This window comes from Calidris pugnax, unplaced genomic scaffold (genome assembly GCF_001431845.1).
Source record: "Calidris pugnax isolate Ruff unplaced genomic scaffold, ASM143184v1 scaffold42, whole genome shotgun sequence".
NCBI lineage: Eukaryota > Metazoa > Chordata > Aves > Charadriiformes > Scolopacidae > Calidris > Calidris pugnax.
In genome coordinates this window covers 6,661,368-6,679,622 of record NW_015090920.1, presented here as the reverse complement: position 1 = coordinate 6,679,622, position 18,255 = coordinate 6,661,368, and the positions used below count along the sequence as shown (strand labels likewise).

General features: G+C 41.7%; 1 protein-coding gene across 2 annotated transcripts; it reads left to right on the top strand.

Moving 5' to 3' along the window:
* Window positions 1-3,597: 3,597 nt before the first annotated feature.
* Window positions 3,598-17,030, top strand: ELMOD2 (ELMO/CED-12 domain containing 2). Of its 2 annotated transcripts, none has more exons than XM_014950053.1 (9): window positions 3,598-3,624; window positions 5,294-5,441; window positions 6,758-6,786; window positions 8,039-8,133; window positions 8,972-9,101; window positions 9,705-9,838; window positions 10,814-10,882; window positions 12,165-12,298; window positions 12,716-17,030. In XM_014950053.1, the coding sequence occupies exons 2-9, from the start codon at window positions 5,297-5,299 to the stop codon at window positions 12,871-12,873; spliced, it is 894 nt and encodes a 297-aa protein (XP_014805539.1). In that variant the 5' UTR covers window positions 3,598-3,624; window positions 5,294-5,296; the 3' UTR covers window positions 12,874-17,030. The 2 variants fall into 2 exon arrangements, with proteins under 2 accessions (XP_014805539.1, XP_014805538.1); XM_014950052.1 differs by lacking the exon at window positions 3,598-3,624 and adding an exon at window positions 4,925-5,051.
* Window positions 17,031-18,255: the final 1,225 nt, after the last annotated feature.

The following is an 18,255-nucleotide window of genomic DNA, read 5'->3' as shown; positions in this document are numbered from 1 at the left end:
GCTGAAATTACCAAGCTTGCTATAATCACCTTTATCTCCTGCCTTATTTACAGTAAATAAGCTCTATATCTTTTTAATAACAAGTTATAAAAAGCTGTGAAACAACTGTCAAAACCGCATGCTTTAATATTTTAAAATAAATAAATGCAATTGGTTACAGATTTTACTTTAAAATACAGATTTAAGAAAACATTGTATGAGCAAAAAAAAAAGTATAAACTAGATTAAAATTTTCATCTCTTTACACTCTTGTATTTCAGAAGTGCTTTAAAACAAGAACCTTAAAAATTTTCAAGCTTACCTCAAAAAGTCCAATTATAACACAGAGAAGTATTTTGCAATGTACTGTCAACAAGGGAGACATCCAGAGGGACCTGGACAGGCTTGAGAAGTGGACCTATGCAAATCTCAGGAGGTTCAACAAGCCCAAGCGCAGGGCCCTACACCTGAGTGGGGACAACCTCCTGTATCAATACAAATTGGGGGATGAAGGGGTTGAGAGCAGCCCTGAGTAGAAGGACTTGGGAGTACTGGTGGATGAAAAGCTGGACACGAGCTGACAATGTGCACTCACAGCCCAGAAAGCCAACCCTACCTTGGGCTGCATCAAAAGAAGTGTGGCCAGCAGGTCAAGGGAGGTGATTTTGCCCCTCTGCTCTGCTCTGGTGAGACCCCACCTGGAGTAGTGCATCCATCAATGAGGGCCTCAACACAGGAAAGACATGGACCTGTTGGAGAGGGTCCAGAGGAGGGCCACAAAGATGGTCAGAGGGCTGGAGCACCTCTCCTATGAAGACAGGCTGAGAGGGTTGGGGTTGTTCAGCCTGGAGAAGGGTCTGGGTAGATCTTAATATGGTCTTGCCTGTTGCAATAGGACAAGGGATAATGGTTTTAATAAAAAGAGGGTAGATTTAGACTAGGTAGAATGGTGAGACCCCACCTGGAGTAGTGCATCCATCAATGGGGGCCTCAACACAGGAAAGACATGGACCTGTTGGAGAGGGTCCAGAGGAGGGCCACAAAGATGGTCAGAGGGCTGGAGCACCTCTCCTATGAAGACAGGCTGAGAGGGTTGGGGTTGTTCAGCCTGGAGAAGGGTCTGGGTAGATCTTAATATGGTCTTGCCTGTTGCAATAGGACAAGGGATAATGGTTTTAATAAAAAGAGGGTAGATTTAGACTAGGTAGAACGAAGACTTTTTTTTTTTTACACTGAGGGTGGTGAAACACTGGAACAGGTTGGCCACAGAGGTGGTAGATGCCCCATGCCTAGGAACTTTCAAGGTCAGGTTGGACAGGGCTCTGAGCAACCTGATCTCGTTGAAGGTGTCCCTACTTATTGCAGAGGGGCCTGGACTAGCTGACTGTTAAAGGTCCCTCACAACCCAAAGTATTCTATTATATGAAGCTATTTAATCAAAACTTTCACTTTCCGATGTGTCTTTTAATTGAAGCAGTAGGAAGGCTTTATTTTGGTATACAGCAACAACAGTCTCATCAGCTACAAATCTGAGAGTTGCTTGCACAGGCCCACACTTTAAGGATGCACCTGCTGGACTTTCTAAGTTCATGAGCTACCGGAATTACTATCTCAGAGCAATCCATGCGTGGGCATTAAAGATCGGGAGCAAGGACCTGCCCACCCTCCCATTTCTTCACGTTGTTACAACTCCCCCACCTTCCTAACATCAAACTGTAACCACCCTGCTGCTGCTGCTGGAGCCAGGATTCTCCTGGCGACAAGCTTTCAGCCTAGCTGTGTTTAAATACCGCAGCAGCAGTGCTCTGCCAAATCATCAGGTGGGAGGCGTAGCGCAGTATTTTGTTCCTGATCTGGATTATTTGCTCAGAATTGTTTCCCATACAAGCTATGCAGGAGATCTAGTTTACCCAGGTCCTGCCACACAGAAAAATTCTTTCTTTCAATTTCTTTTATCAGTTCTTAGGCACTCTGGCAATATTTCAAGATAGCCAAAGATCAGAAAGTATCTTGGATGGAATTGTATGTAGGTGATGTGACAGAACCACCACGACATCCTGTCACCAATTAATAATACTTTTTAAAAAAGAGCAATATTTTTTAGCTTATTTTTGTCCAGTAGTGCTTCAATGCTTTAGAAGTCAGATTACTCACTTAAGAAGATACACTGAAAAAAAATGACCACCTGCTGTCTCTTAACACACCACATCTCTCCTCACAGTTTTTAAGAGCAGGAATCAGATCTGTAAACAACTGAAGTTCACATGATACCCCCCACAAGAAACTGCACTCCTACGAGTGTAAAAATCCAAAGGGAGGATGCCAAATGTGTTAGTCCATCCTCTGAAATCCCCTGTGAGACACGGGCCACCAGACCTGCTGCGTGGCTTTTGATTCTGTGTAAAAGGTACTTCAATTTCCTCATATTAAAAAGTGTACCAGAATGTGGTCAAGCAAGTCTGTCAGCTCACTTTCAACCCTCCAAATTTTGCATATAATTTAGAGGAATAGGAATTCCTTCTGCTGTCCTCAAAGGAACCGTTCAACTCATGTTTACTGAAACAATCATTAATTATAATACAATGGAAGTACTGACCAGAACTAAATGCAACACTTAGGCTGAACCTCTGTTACGCAACAGCAAAACAGCATCCATGGCAAAGCACTCCTCCTTAAAAGCATTTAGCTTAAGTAAATTCATAACATCTTTCTGATTGGCCCTGCCTTCAGCTATAGCAGAGGCAAACAAGTCCTCAAGCAGTTTTGTAAACACTTAAACAAACACAAGCAATGCCCGACTGCACTTTGTAAGGCATCATGCACAGGGTGCGGGCATTAACCAGTGAGATGGGACAACGATTTTTGGCCCAGGTGTGAGCCTGTGTCAACTCCCTGTTTAATACCAGGGTGAACCCTGAAGTGAGAGTGGCATGTCCCAGCTGGCAAGCGAGGACTGATCACAGAATCAGAGAATGGTTTGGGTTGGAAGGGACCTTAGAGATCATTGAGTTCCAACCCCCTGGCCTGGGCAGGGACACCTCCCACCAGACCAGGTTGCTCAAAGCCCCATCCAGCCTGGCCTTGAAACCTTCCGGGGATGGGGCATCCATCCGTGAGTTCTCTGGGCAACCTGGTCCAGTGTCTCACCACCCTCACAAGAAAGAATTTCTTCCTCACGTCTAACCTCAATCTACCTTCTTTCCATTTAAAACCCCTACCCCTCGTCTGACGGACTAAAAATGTCAGCCGAAGGCCTCCATGCCACCACCTAGGGTGATGCGCCTGCCACCTCAGCCTCCGCCTCCCACACCGGGCTGGCAGCCAAGGCCTCTGGGCTCTTGAGGCAGAAGCTGCTTTACCCGCAGCCAGGCCGCCCGCTGGCCGGGCGCGTTGAGGAGCAGGGCCCCGGGCGCCTCTCCGTCCCCTCTGAGGAGGAGCGCGGGCACTAATGGCCGCCGGGAAGGGGGAAGGTATCTCCCAACGGGCACTTCCGCCCCGCCGTCACTTCCTCGGTGCGGGAAGAGGGGGGGACGACGACGACAGGCGGCTTCCGGCGTGAGGATGCGGGGGGCGGCGGGGCGCCGGTAGCGGGGCGCCGCCACGGTGGGCGCCGGGAGGCTGCGCTGAGCCGCTTGCCGCCCGCAGGTGCCCGCGGCGGGGGCTGGGGTGGTGTGAGGGGGAAAGGGTCGCCTCAGGGCTGGCGCCCAACGGCCGCTCGGCCTCACGCGCAGGGGGTGGCGCCAGCCGTTAACGGCGCGCGAGGGCCGGCGCCGGCCGTTAACAGCGCGCGGCTGAGGGGAGACCTGCTGCGTGGCTTTTGATTCTGTGTAAAAGGTACTTCAATTTCCTCATATTAAAAAGTGTACCAGAATGTGGTCAAGCAAGTCTGTCAGCTCACTTTCAACCCTCCAAATTTTGCATATAATTTAGAGGAATAGGAATTCCTTCTGCTGTCCTCAAAGGAACCGTTCAACTCATGTTTACTGAAACAATCATTAATTATAATACAATGGAAGTACTGACCAGAACTAAATGCAACACTTAGGCTGAACCTCTGTTACGCAACAGCAAAACAGCATCCATGGCAAAGCACTCCTCCTTAAAAGCATTTAGCTTAAGTAAATTCATAACATCTTTCTGATTGGCCCTGCCTTCAGCTATAGCAGAGGCAAACAAGTCCTCAAGCAGTTTTGTAAACACTTAAACAAACACAAGCAATGCCCGACTGCACTTTGTAAGGCATCATGCACAGGGTGCGGGCATTAACCAGTGAGATGGGACAACGATTTTTGGCCCAGGTGTGAGCCTGTGTCAACTCCCTGTTTAATACCAGGGTGAACCCTGAAGTGAGAGTGGCATGTCCCAGCTGGCAAGCGAGGACTGATCACAGAATCAGAGAATGGTTTGGGTTGGAAGGGACCTTAGAGATCATTGAGTTCCAACCCCCTGGCCTGGGCAGGGACACCTCCCACCAGACCAGGTTGCTCAAAGCCCCATCCAGCCTGGCCTTGAACCCCTCCAGGGATGGGGCATCCATCCGTGAGTTCTCTGGGCAACCTGTTCCAGTGTCTCACCACCCTCACAAGAAAGAATTTCTTCCTCACGTCTAACCTCAATCTACCTTCTTTCCATTTAAAACCCCTACCCCTCGTCTGACGGACTAAAAATGTCAGCCGAAGGCCTCCATGCCACCACCTAGGGTGATGCGCCTGCCACCTCAGCCTCCGCCTCCCACACCGGGCTGGCAGCCAAGGCCTCTGGGCTCTTGAGGCAGAAGCTGCTTTACCCGCAGCCAGGCCGCCCGCTGGCCGGGCGCGTTGAGGAGCAGGGCCCCGGGCGCCTCTCCGTCCCCTCTGAGGAGGAGCGCGGGCACTAATGGCCGCCGGGAAGGGGGAAGGTATCTCCCAACGGGCACTTCCGCCCCGCCGTCACTTCCTCGGTGCGGGAAGAGGGGGGGACGACGACGACAGGCGGCTTCCGGCGTGAGGATGCGGGGGGCGGCGGGGCGCCGGTAGCGGGGCGCCGCCACGGTGGGCGCCGGGAGGCTGCGCTGAGCCGCTTGCCGCCCGCAGGTGCCCGCGGCGGGGGCTGGGGGGACGGGGGTACGAGGCCGCCGCCGCCGCGACCGGCGCGCGGCTGAGGGGAGAGCCGGCCTGTGGCGGGCGGTGCTGCCCCCCGCGAAGGGGAGGGTGTTTTGGGAAGGTGGAACCGGGGCTGAGGGGAGGGAAAGGGGACGACGGGGCTGAGGGGGACGGGGGTACGAGGCCGCCGCCGCCGCGACCCTGCTGCTAACGCCGGGGCTTTCCTCCCGCAGAAGATGTTGGTGTACTTGTGGGGGTTCCTGTACAGCAAGTACCTGCGTTTTTGGCTGAAGTGGATCTTGCGGCTGCTGACTCAGAAATGCGAACTGCAGCGCGTCTTTGACGGCTTGAAGGCAGGGGCGCGGCGGACGCTGAGCATAGGTAATGGCAGAATCCCATCCAGTGGTTGGGTCGGAAGGGACCTGCAAGGTGGAATCCGTCGCGGCATCATTTAGGTTGGAAAAGGCCTCTGAGACCATCGGGTGCATTTAGGTTGGAAAAGGCCTCTGAGATCATCGGGTGCCAACCATAAACTTAACACTGCCAAGTCCACCACTAAACCATGTCCCCAAGCGTCACATCTACATGTCTTTTAAATACCACCATCCAGTTCCACCCCCCTGCCCTGGGCAGGGACACCTCCCACCAGAGCAGGTTGCTCAAAGCCCCATCCAGCTTGGCCTTGAACACGTCCAGGGATGGGGCAGCCACAGCTTCTCTGGGCAACCTGTTCCAGTGTCTCATCGCCCTCACAGTAAAGAATTTCTTCCTGATATCTAATCTAAATCTCCCCTCTTCCAGTTTAAAATGGTTACTCCTCATACTACCGCTACACTCCCTGATAAAGACTGCCTCCCCATCTCTCCTGTATTCCCTCTTTAATTACTGGAAGGGCTCTATAAGGTCTCCCCAAGGACTGGTTTAGATCTTTAGAAGCATCGTGAAAAGCACAATTGTTGGAAACCAGAACCTGTCCCAAGTGCAGTAAGCATCCCCTGGATCATGTTTTCACCATTCCATTCTTCCCACCTACTCTGTGAGAACTTTAAATCAGAACATCAGACCTAGTTTCCTTGCCTGCTTCCAGTTAGCTTCAAAAAGTGAATCAGAAAGCTGGTATTTGCCCTCAGAATCTTCCTGTCACATTGTGGATGTTCTTGCCTTCCTGTTATTAAAAAAAGCCACACAAAACAGACATGAATGGATTTTGGGGGGTGTGGTGATGGTGAGGGAGGAAAAGTGATGAAATGCACAGTTCTGCTTGATGCAGAATTTTGATCAAAAATAGTAATTTAAGAAACTACTTCTAGTTTTTGCCATTTTAACAATAACTTGAGGAAGTGATTTAGCTTCCTTGTGCTTCAGTAACAAACACAAAAACATTTCTAAGAATGGAACAAATAGATTTTTGTCTTGACACCTTTTCAAATTTATCGTTGCTTCTGTATTGGTCAATAATCGGTCAATGTTTAAAAAAAATCCAAGTCTATTTTCAGCATTGTACTCGGGGATTATAAAAAAAAAATTAAGACTTTCAGTTGCCTGATACCTGTTGATTTTAAGACTGAGCAACTTTTGATTAATTACTTGAATAAAAGGGTTGCAAAATTTTATAATGTTTACATGCCACCAGAACAGCTGTTGTCAGTTATTTAAAACAATTAATTTTAACTGTGACTTTTTTTTTTGTATTGCAGAACATTCACTGGCATCATCAAAGAATAAGGTAAAAGATACTAGAGATTAAACCGTAATAAAACTTTATTTCAGAGACAGATCCCAGAAAAGAATACGTGCATTTACTTTTTTGAGGGCAGAGGAAAGAAGAGGAATAAAAAGGCAGAGAGAACACCATTTGGGGTTCTGTATGCTGGGTTAGTCAAGGTTTCTCAAAAATAACCCCACATCCCTTCAAGTGTTTGTTTTAATCTCTGAAAGATTACCTGCTCTTTACTGGCAAGTCAATAGCTGTTATACAGAGTTTTTGTTCTTCAAGAGGGTCAGTTCTCCTTGTCACAAAAATCTCCTTTGCTGTTTTTGTAAAAATCAGAGGTGTGATACAGAGAAATGATATGGATAAAGCAACTAAATGCAGCGTATACAGTAATGTCTTGAATTGTTGGAAAAAAAATGTAGTGCAAGTTCACAGGTAGACATTTAACTGACAAGCTCATTCTGATTGTTCTGTAGCAGTTACACATAAGCTAACACTTTAAACCCTGAAATTTGTGTATTTTGAACAAAACTTTTTCATTAGCAGTGAGGGGACTGCATTCTCCCTTTGTCTAGCTGATCACTGCAATGTGATGTTGAGAGAGAATTAGTAACTGCCACAAGCATCTTTGTTGCCACAGTATGGCTGGGTCTTTTAGCATCTCCCAATTAAATGAATATATCAAGTCTACTAACGGTCCATTTTAAAAGAGTTAACCTTCTGTTTTACTGAAATGAAGCTGTTTTGGTATTAGCATAAGTTGTATTAAAGAATGCATTGCGATCATAAAAAGTTGAGAAGACAAAGTTAAAATGTGAAGTGTTTTTAGCTAGGCAGCATTTGTTTCAAATGGATTAGGAAGAACCTGTTTCAATTCAGCATCTGAAAGCAAATGAGAACCTAGACTAAGCAACTCTTGAGCTTTTTGTTTATTCTTTATGGCACTCCTGTTTAAAGATTGCTTGTTTACAGTCTGACAAAGTTACAAGTTAAGCTTTTATGTAATTATTGCAAATGTTTTATATGCAATTTGAGCCCACTTATTGTAAACATTTGCAACAAATTGACTGCTTTTGTATAGTAAAGGATGCATACAAGGCAGGTATACAGAAGCTGAGAAATAACAATAAAGTAAATGATAGATTTCTGCATTCCTTTAAAGGATGCATACAAGGCAGGTATACAGAAACTAAGAAATTAACAATAAAGTAGATGATAGATTTCTGCATTCCTCATGAGGTCTTTTCCTGTGTTAACTTCCTAGGTTTTAAGAAATGCTGTACATGTTGAGGAAGGTGAAGTTGAGAAGTGTGTCAGAGATGTCATGAAAGAAAAGAAAATTGCACAGAAGGATACGGGGTACGTTTAGAAGCCAAACATAAGTTCTTCATGGCAGATTATTTTGACTTCTTGGTGCATTCTTGTGGTTTCTTAATCTGATACAATATTTAGGCCTTTCAGCACGGATCTTTAGAATGAAATTATAAAATAAAGTACGGTTATATCCTTTTCAGTTCAGAAAACAAATTGCAAAGTTTTAAATTTATACAGATTTGGGATAACTGCATCTCTGCCTTGCAGGTCCCTTCTCTCACTCCTTATTTCTAAATAACATGATTATTGCATAGGTTGATTACATGAACTATGTGATTGCCTAAATATATTTGAGAGGGTATAGTGATGCCTGATTAATGTTTACATTCATCTGCATAAGTAATTATAAGTGATTCAGAGGAAAAATTCTGAATAGTCAAAACTTTAATTAAATGCTTCTTTGAAGCTGTAAGTACTTCTGACAGAGTTTCACTTTAAGACTTACAAAAAGCCTGGGGGTAGGTGAAGGTACAGGGTTTGGTATGATATATGGAGTTTTCTTGTGTGATCACAGATTTTAGTTAAGTTATTTTTTATTTCCATAATTTAAGTGAATAAGGCCTGACTCTACAGCACTAGAACCAGCTAGTTTTTTGGGTTTTTTTTCTTTGTTTGGTTGGTTTTTTTAAGTAGAAATAAGATCCATATAACAGTATACTTAACTGATATGCTGTAGTTTGAAAGTTAAACATAAGCACTTCCTAATTTTAGTGTTTTCATTACCTTAACATATGAAAGGTCTTATCTGGTAATTCAAGCAAGAATCTATGGCTAACTACGACTCTTTATAGCTTCTGTGTGTGATGTTTTGTTACTATTTCAGGTTTAAGACAAATCTGCGTATCTCCTTACTGCAGATATCAGGTTATAAAAAACTTTATTTGAATGTGGAAAGTCTGAGGAAGGTCCCGTATGATTCGGATAACAAAGAACACGAGGAACAGTTAATTGAGGTGAAAATAATCTTTTCAATAAAAAAAGCTATTTGTTTGTGGTTTTTTCCCTCCAAGTGCAACAGCTTGAATGAACTTCATTTATGGGTAGTATTCTTACCAGCTGGCCTATTTAAAGCTCTTTTCTACCCGTGAACTGCTAAGCCATTATAGAAGTGACGCATTAAAACACAACATCAAAGCAAAACAAATTAGTAAACTAGAATTGATTGCACTAGGATTACTTGGTGTGAAATCAAACATAACAACATATTAGTAGCAAAATAATTTTGCAATGGGCCACTGAAGAATCATGATAAAAAAAGTAAAAAGATATTTATGCACGTCTAACTTTGTAAACCAATAATTACTAAATAAAAAAGACACTAGTGTTTTCTTATTACTGCATCCCAGTCAATGTCAAAGAGGCAATGTTACATGTATTAATTTTCCTAATTGCTGAAGTAAGCCATTCTAGTATGACTCTGGATTGCTGCTAATGGAAAAGAACAGCGTGCAGATTACATCCTGTTCATTGGTGAATGCTTTCAAAGCAAGTGCTCTGAATTAAGTGACTTGCAGTGCTTTAGCAGCTGTGCATAACGTGGAAGTGTATTTGTGCAGCTTTGGAATTTGCTGATGCCTCATGAGAATCTGAAGGCCAGAATCACCAAGCAGTGGTGTGACATCGGCTTCCAAGGTGATGACCCCAAAACAGACTTCAGAGGAATGGGCCTGCTGGGATTAGTTAATCTGGTGTAAGTGAAAATAAGTATTTAATTTCTCTTTTAATTTTCAATAGAGCATGTGGCTGAGAAATCTCTAATCCTTGCACTAAGCAAGTCAGTCAATAGATGGGTTCCATCAAGGCAGCTTACCTGCAAGAAGGAGTTTCTAGGCGCGTCCTAAAAACTTTTCTGAACTAATTTTCAATATGTATATATTTTCTCTAGCTAGTGCTAGTTCTAATAAAGACTGAATAGAAGCAAACAGAAACGATGACTTCTGTACAGTGCAAAGTCGGTATAATAAAGACTGAATAGAAGCAAACAGAAACTATGACTTCTGTACAGTGCAAAAATCAATGTTTTCTAAATAAGTCAACATTTCTAGCAGCTGCTCGTCTGTGTGTGGTTGGGTAGAGGCCAACAAGAGAGGAGAAGAATAGAACTAAATAAGTCAACATTTCTAGCAGCTGCTCATCTGTAAGTGTGTGGCTGGGTAGAAGCCAACAAGAGAGGAGAAGAATAGAGAGTTGCCCAAGACACCTTATTTTTTTGTTGTCATATTATAGATTTGATAGGTTATAACTTGAAAAGTAACTCGTCAGAAGCTTTCAAAATTCCTGAATTAATTACTGTAATGAAAAATAAACAGGTTTGTGTAACTTTGCTAAGGTAATTGTGGACTTGGCAGAACTTTATACTTGATGTTCAGCTCACAATTATTTATTCTTTTACTATATTAATTCATGCTGAATATAATTTAATTTGCTACCTTTTCCGTGGTCTTAATTTTGTGGCATTTTCAGTACAGAGCAGTATTCTTAATTCATGCTGAATATAATTTAATTTGCTGCCTTTTCCGTGGTCTTCATTTTGCAGCATTTTTCAGTACAGAGCAATATCTAGCTTTAGTTTAAAGATACACATTTTGATGTTGATTACGTGATATTATTTTTTTTTGTATGAACTTCCAAAAAAATAATGGAAGATCCTGTTTTACACTGGCAGGTATTTTAGTAAGCATTACACCAACGAAGCTCGTCAGATCCTCTCTCGTTCAAATCACCCAAAGCTGGGGTAAGTCACTATATGACTTTTTCTAGCTTGTTCTGTGTAAAAGCTTATGTGAAGACTGCCAACTACGTGTGCTGAATATAAAGAGAGAAATATTTGTGGGGTTTTTTTCCCATTAAAGGATGAAAAAAGGGCCAGAGTAGAAAGGTGTGAGAAACTGAACACAGAAATCAATTTCAGGCTGGGAGCTATATGCAGCTGTTTTTTCTTTTCAGAATAGACTTGCTGGAACAAAAATAATGCAAAATATTGGCTTTGGTTAACACAGTGAACATCTTTAGCATTATTGTTTTATTTGTAGTAGGCTTAGATTAGATTTAGAAGGTAAAACTTATTTTTCTCCCTCTTACTGATCCTGTGTTGGTGTGGTATAGATTATCTTTTAAGATCACTTTTTTTTTTTTGCTAGCTTTCTGCTCTGTAGTTAAATATATACAAATGGTTGTTTTTCCTGTGTTGGTGTGGTATAGATTATCTTTTAAGATCCCTTTTTTTTTTGCTAGGTTTCTGCTCTCTAGTTAAGTATATACAAATGGATGTTTCGTTGTTCAGCTTCAACTTCATTTTTGAAAACTTTGCATATTCTAAGACTTAGCTCATTTTACAGGGAAATACACTCTAAAAGCAGTCAGATACACAGGTTTAACAGCTTTCTTCTGTATACCATCTGATCCATCTAATCCCCAGATAACTCAATCTCCCACCAAGAATGGGAAGCTTTCATGGCTTCAACTGTAAATAATACTACCTTGTGCAACTAGGTCATGAATAAGATACCAGAGACATTTAGATCAATTAAATACCCATATTATTGACAAAAATGATTTTTTTCTTTTCCCCTTCCCCCAGAAACACTTGTTTTAGCACCACAATAGAAATTCTTAAAGGACTGTTTACTATGCTACAGAAAAACAGGGGTTTTTTCAGCTCAAAGAACAGGTTTAAGTGACCATTCTATTTATACTCTAACAATATTTTTTGATGTCTGATTTTTAATATTCCAGCAGATTTAACAACATCAGATGAGCAAATCGAGGTCCATGTTGATTAGCCTTGCCATCCCATTATTTGCCATACTATTTGTATAGGAAACTAGCGTTTTTAAATAACTTTTACGTGGTTGGATACACCAAGGAATGGAAAAAGCTGTTGGCCAGGGTCAGCTTGTCAACAAGTACAATAGCAAAAATTTACTCTGAGGGTTATCCTAATGCAGCCTGTTTCAGGGAAGCTTCTAAGTCCCTCCATACACAAGGTAAAACGTGCCCTGTGATTGGTGTTGCAGATATTCTTACGCAATAGTTGGAATCAATCTGACAGAGATGGCATACAGCTTACTTAAGAACGGTGCTTTAAAGTCTCATCTGTACAACATGGTCTCTGGATCACCGCAGATGGAACACTTCCATCAGTTTTACTGTAAGTATCTGTAGCTTCTTTGGTACAGACCACCGGCGGGAAGCCTACAACGTAGAGTTTAGGTGGTTTTGGAGTAAGTTTCTACTCTTTTCTCATTAGCCAGAGCAAGCTGTTTATCTTCTGGATCGAGTATTGGAAATGCACCTGATGCTTAAACATTGTGCTGCAGAAATGAACGTTTAAGGGATAAATTTGGGTGGCTTTCTGTATATTAGAGACTGCAGTCTGAAAACTCAGTAGATTTATTTTTTTTTTATTCCTTATTACAGTGTCCAAAAGCTTGCTCTTGACCAGGATGGGACACTCCCTATTTTAAGGGATTGAGTAGAGTCTAAAGGATCATTCTATTTCTAGCTAGATCAAGGCAGATTATTATGGAGGTCATTTTTGCCAATGAGTATTTTATTTTCTTTGCAGGTTATTTGGTTTATGAGTTTGACAAGTTCTGGTTTGAAGAAGAACCAGAAAGCATTATGCACTTCAACCAGTACAGAGAGAAATTCCATGAAAAAATTAAGAGACTTCTGCTGCGTTGTGATGTGATACTAACCTTGCAAAATAAAAAGAACCCTTAACTCCTCTGCAGTCTATGAGGTTCTGCATCAAAAATGGAATCATGCATTTGGATGGAAGTTTTGCATGTTTCACCAAAAACTGTTTAACGATAGAACTTTTTCTTTTTTTTTTTTTTTACATTTTTTTAAAAAATAATCAAAATTCAGTTAAGAAAGCTTGGACAATCAACCTCTGTTTACAGGTCTTTATATGCTATTCTCCAAAGGACAGCTTTTAAAAAAAAACAACAAACCAACAAAACAAACAAAAACCAACCAACAAACCAACACAAAAAACAACCCACAAATCTCAAGAGCCTCTGGATCACTTGCTTTCACAATTTCTTTTATACCTCTTGGTGCAGGAACATGAAGCAGGTATTTATGCTGCATCGTGTTTTCCATGAATACGTTTAACTGTTAATTGTCTTTTAAAAAACCTCTTTTAGTTGAAATTACTCTGGTTTTAGACTTTTTGTGTTCTTGTTCTGTACGTGTAGTTGATTGCTCAGTCTATGTTGAAGTTCTCTGTGATGAAGAGGCCCATGAAAGGCATGTATTAGTTGCTTGTGATTTTGGAGAAGAGGCTTAATCTGTCAACACACTAACATACTTACTAGAAGCTACTTCTAGCTAAGGAAATTTTTTTATCTATGGATTTGTACCAGCAAATTTCTATGCTTGGAAAAAACTCAGTTTGCTAACAAACAAAAAGAACCAGAAATCATCAGTGTGAGGATCAGATCCTCAGACTAAAGCTACTCCTTCTAAAAAATATTTCTACTGTAAAAGTCTTCATATATTTCTAATCTGACCTCAGCTGCTTGACTTAGATACTGTATCTGTTATCAGCTCTGTCTTTTAGCAGCTAATGGGGTATTCTCAGTAGGAAGTACAAGAGAGTTAGCTTAGCCCTTTGGTAAAGTTCACTCATTAAAAACTATCTTTGCAGCTGCAGTCCCTATTTTGTGAAAATAAATTCACACCTGAGTACAAGTCTCTAACAAAGATGTATTTTCCACAGAAGGGATGCAACTGTGACACATTCCTTAATCTTGGCATCCTCAGACAATCTAGTCAATAGGACTTCATATCTATATTGTGACTAATTATTGCTTAAAGCAACTTTAAACAGATTTGGTATGACCATCACTTCTTTTTTCTAAAATCTACTATTAAATAAGTGCCTTCTGCTTTATTCAATCAGTTTTTTATTTTGATTCTGTAACCAGATCATAGCCTTAGAAGCTTGAGTTACTTGGGAAAGGTTCTTTCAGTATATACCTAAATAGCACACAGTGGCACAAAATTTGTACACTAACAGAAGCTTTCATGCCTCTTTTTTTTTTTTTTTTTTCTTTAAAATCATCTCAGGTAAATTAGTTAACTTCTGGACCTGATGTCCCTGAGCCTCAAGCACCTCAGGATACCATTTAGGTTTCCCTCTTGGTAGAGGGAAGGGGGGGGATTGTTGCTCTGTTTTAACTGTTACTATGAGAGTGTGGGAGCAACTTCCTGGAGAGTAGAAATATTAAACATGAGAAGAAAAAAAAAAAAACAAACACAACCCCCTTTTTGTAATGAGTGAGGTTACACTACATAAGTATTAAATGTATTATTACAGTATGTAATACTACATCTCCTTGGAGATAATCAAAACCCAACTGGACATAGTCCTAAGCAGCCTGCTTTAGGTGACCCTGCCTTGGGCAGGGGGTTGGACTAGTTGATCCCCAGAGGTGCCTTCCCACCTCGGTAATTCTGTGAGTCTGTATTGTGTAATTAGTGACTTCTTGCACTGCATCCACCCAATTCCTCTTGATCCCTTAAATGTTGGTGATCTCGTATTTGTGAGAAAGCTCCTGATCAGGGTAGACAGTATATATGTAGGAGGTAGCAGACTTGTGTTTTCTCTTTAGGTATAGATGAGAGTTAAACATTTCTTAAGTTTAACACGTGCAGGGTGGAGAAGGGTTTGTCTCATCTGTGTGGGGTTGATGCTAATCTCCTAAAAACAAAGCAATGTGAAGATGTTTTAGGGAGTATTTACGGTTATGCTGTGGCTTGTGAGCTGAACAGCTGAACTGACTAAACTGGACAAAAAACTGACCACAGGAAGCCTAGTTCTTTTGCTACTCCCAGGTCCTGTAATTCTCACCAGTGAGAAAGCTGAGATGCTGTAGAGAATGTTCTGAGATGCAGGTCCTGCAGCAGGGTTCCGTTTCTCTGACCCTTGTAGATACTGGACATTACTAAAATCTGAGGAAGGAAGTGGAAAGCATACTCTTTCCCAGCGGCTGAGAGGTTTTCTGTTACTTTCTAGCCCCAGCTTCTGTCATTTCCATCTTCCTTCATCAATAATTTTTGCTATTGCTTATAGATCTCCTTTGCAAGCAACAGGAGACTGGGTTATTTGAATTTCAGAAGTGACCCTAATGTGTTTAGCAGCAGGAGGAAAGGAGATCCCATTCTTTATTTTCATCTGCTGCTCGCTAGCAAGTAACAAAATTGTTTGAGCCACCTCTTTAGAACACTCCCCTGGGCTAGAGTCTGCAGCTCATTAGCAGCTTGATTAGTTTTTTTTTTTAAAAAGAAATAATCAAGGTGTGAGCTGGGAGCAAACTGTGGCAGTGTATAAGGGAAAAAAGTAAACCCAGCCTTCATCAGATGAGTGAGATATAAGGGAACACATTAGTTTGCATGTAGTAATTAATTAAGGTGGATGTTTACATTAGGCTCCAATACCCCCTCCTAGTAAACAGAATTTGCATGTAGTTTTGTATGATCAAGTAGCCCAGTCCTTCTGTCGAGGAGTCACTCACTCTATGTAGACTAGTACTGGGTGTCCCTGTTTTGCACCAGCCGTAGGGTAATTGTATTATGGTAGTAGCTAGAAAATATATGGGAAAAGGTAAATTTGTGTTTTGGGAAGGGAAGAAGTGTGTTTTACTAGTCAGCGGTATTTCATAGGAACTCTGTTGTAGGGTGACAGCCCTGAGGCTATGGAAGAGTCAAAATGGAGGTAGGGCACCTTTCTGCAAGTTGATACGATCAATTTGTTTACCATCAGAATTTGTTGCTCGTGGTGTATTCCAAGAGTTTTAAAACCTTGGTAAATTCTCTTGTTGTTATTTATTAACTGTCATTTTTAAAGTATGTATTACTGGAATTTGCAGGTACTGTTAGTTTTCTAACTTGCTGCCTCTTTAAAGCTTTCACTGAGTGAAAGCTTACATGCAATAGTAATTTTAGAAAAAATCTGAAGACAACAAGGTGGTTCTCTAAATTTGTTGTTGTTCATGTAGCAACTGTTTAACAAACTACCTCCACTTTTGTTGTTTAGTATATGCTTGAAACACGGTACCACTACATGAACAAATTAATCTAAATAGAAGTTTACCACAAGCAAAAGTAAAATTCTAGTCTTTCAATAAGTAAACACGTTGCTTCTTAAGTAACCAACTTGATTGGAAAGCGATTTGAAGAGAGTGCTGCTTAGGAAGGACGATTTTAAACTGGTTGTGCTTCTGTCATCTGATACAGCAGTGTAAAGAACAGGGCATTTTCTCCTAAAGGACAACAGGAAAAGGGGCCAATTTAAGCACCTCAGATAAATAGTTTGGGATTTTCACTCTTTGAAAAGCAAAACAAAACAAAAAAAGGCAAACAAAAAATTAATTTTACACACAAATCCCCAAGCATTCATTTTCCAGATTTTCTATCCTCGTTTAAATAACAAACATTTAAAAAAAAAAAAAAAAGTTGCTTAGCCTTGTTTTAAGAATTACCGTGATGAAAAAGTTTGTATTTAGTTAGGTGGGAGTTCAGCAGCCAGTATTCTTGAAAATACTGCTAGTGAACGCGTAGTAAAGACGTAACCTGGTGTTTCTTTCTGTCACACTTGTTTTGTGTTGCTGTAGTGCAATGGTGATCGACCTTTGGACCGATGTTTCGTGTGTCAGTCTATATATTGTCTTTCTCTAGGGAAGAAAAAAAACCAGCCCACAACAGCTTGGGGGCAGTTTCTTCTTACCACACTGTGCTTAGGTAGCTGCATACTAATAGAAATTTCTGTTTACCACAATATAAAAGCAATAATGTAAACTGTGATGTCTGTGTAGTGGAAAGAGATGTTTACAATGGTAGCAAATAAACGAGTTATTCCAAAATACTGTCAATATCAGTGTTATGTCTGCTAGAAAACATAATTTCCAGTTGACTAAGCCCTCAGTTAATCCATGGGCACTGTGATACAAGAAAAAGCTTTATCCTAGCCTCTTTTTTTTTTAGTTTTGGGGTGGAGTTTTTTTGGTTAAGTGTTTTTCCCCCTCAGAGAGGGAGAAGCTCAGAGAACTTGTTTAGAGGTCCCTATGATTCCTGGGCTTGCAGTTTGTGCCTGGGAAAGGCAGTACTAGGAAATAAGGCTGTAGCAGGGAGGGTTGAAATGGTCAGTGGCAGAACAGCTGTGTGTATGGAAGCTGAACTGGAACAACACAACAACAGCTGGAACAAAGGCTGGCCGGCTCACATGCCTTTTTAGTTTTGAAATCATGTGTACCTCAAGTCAAACACCAGAAGACAGGAATAAGATTTAAATCTGAGCAAAGTCCCTGCTGCTGTGTATTGTGCAGACCACAGGCTTCTCAGCCATCCTCTCACTCGGGTCCACACCTGACCTGAAAGGGGGTGGCATCCCTTTTCTCAAATTCTTTTGGTCCATACTACAGAAATTAGACCTGACTTCCTTGATCTATAGCACCTATGACTCGGGTCCACACCTGACCTGAAAGGGGGTGACATCCCTTTTCTCAAATTCTTTCGGTCCATACTACAGAAAGTAGAACTGACTTCCTTGATCTATAGCAACTACGAAAGCAGATTGGGTTGGAAGGAGGCAGAGAGCAGTTCTGCTGAGTTCCTTTAGCGCTACGGGGCTCTCTTCAGCGCTGGACTGGAATTTTGATGATGGAACTAAGAGAGTATTACCTGGGTAGGCTGCCACACTGCTGTGAGCAGTAGAGATTGATTACTGCTTTATCTCAGTTAGTCTTGAAATCTTCACTTTAAAAGAAGCTCTGTTTTAAGCTTTAAAAAAAACCACCCCACCAAAAACCAAGAAATCAAACCCAACAGGCCAGGAGATCAGGCTGAGCTCACCTACCAACCCCTCGCTGTTCCTCAGCCTTTCCTCATTTTTTTCCAGATGTTTTAGTCTAAGCCCAACTAGTCCATTTTTTCTTACAGAAATGGATACAACAGCATCAAGTATTTTTTTATAGTAAAAAGGCATCTTCTGGCTACATTGTACCTTGTTATTACTGAATTACCAACAACTGGAACAGACAAGAGATAATGGTTAAGTCACTCAGAGATGCCAGAAGTTTGGAGGGTAACAGCACAGGA

Bases quoted from the DNA above. Each gene is read 5' to 3' on its own strand.
- ELMOD2 (XM_014950053.1), top strand. From the start codon at position 5,297: ATGTTGGTGTACTTGTGGGGGTTCCTGTACAGCAAGTACCTGCGTTTT. The intron at 5,442-6,757 runs GTAATGGCAGAA...TTTGTATTGCAG, and splicing joins GCGGCGGACGCTGAGCATAG to AACATTCACTGGCATCATCA. The intron at 8,134-8,971 runs GTACGTTTAGAA...TTACTATTTCAG, and splicing joins ATTGCACAGAAGGATACGGG to GTTTAAGACAAATCTGCGTA.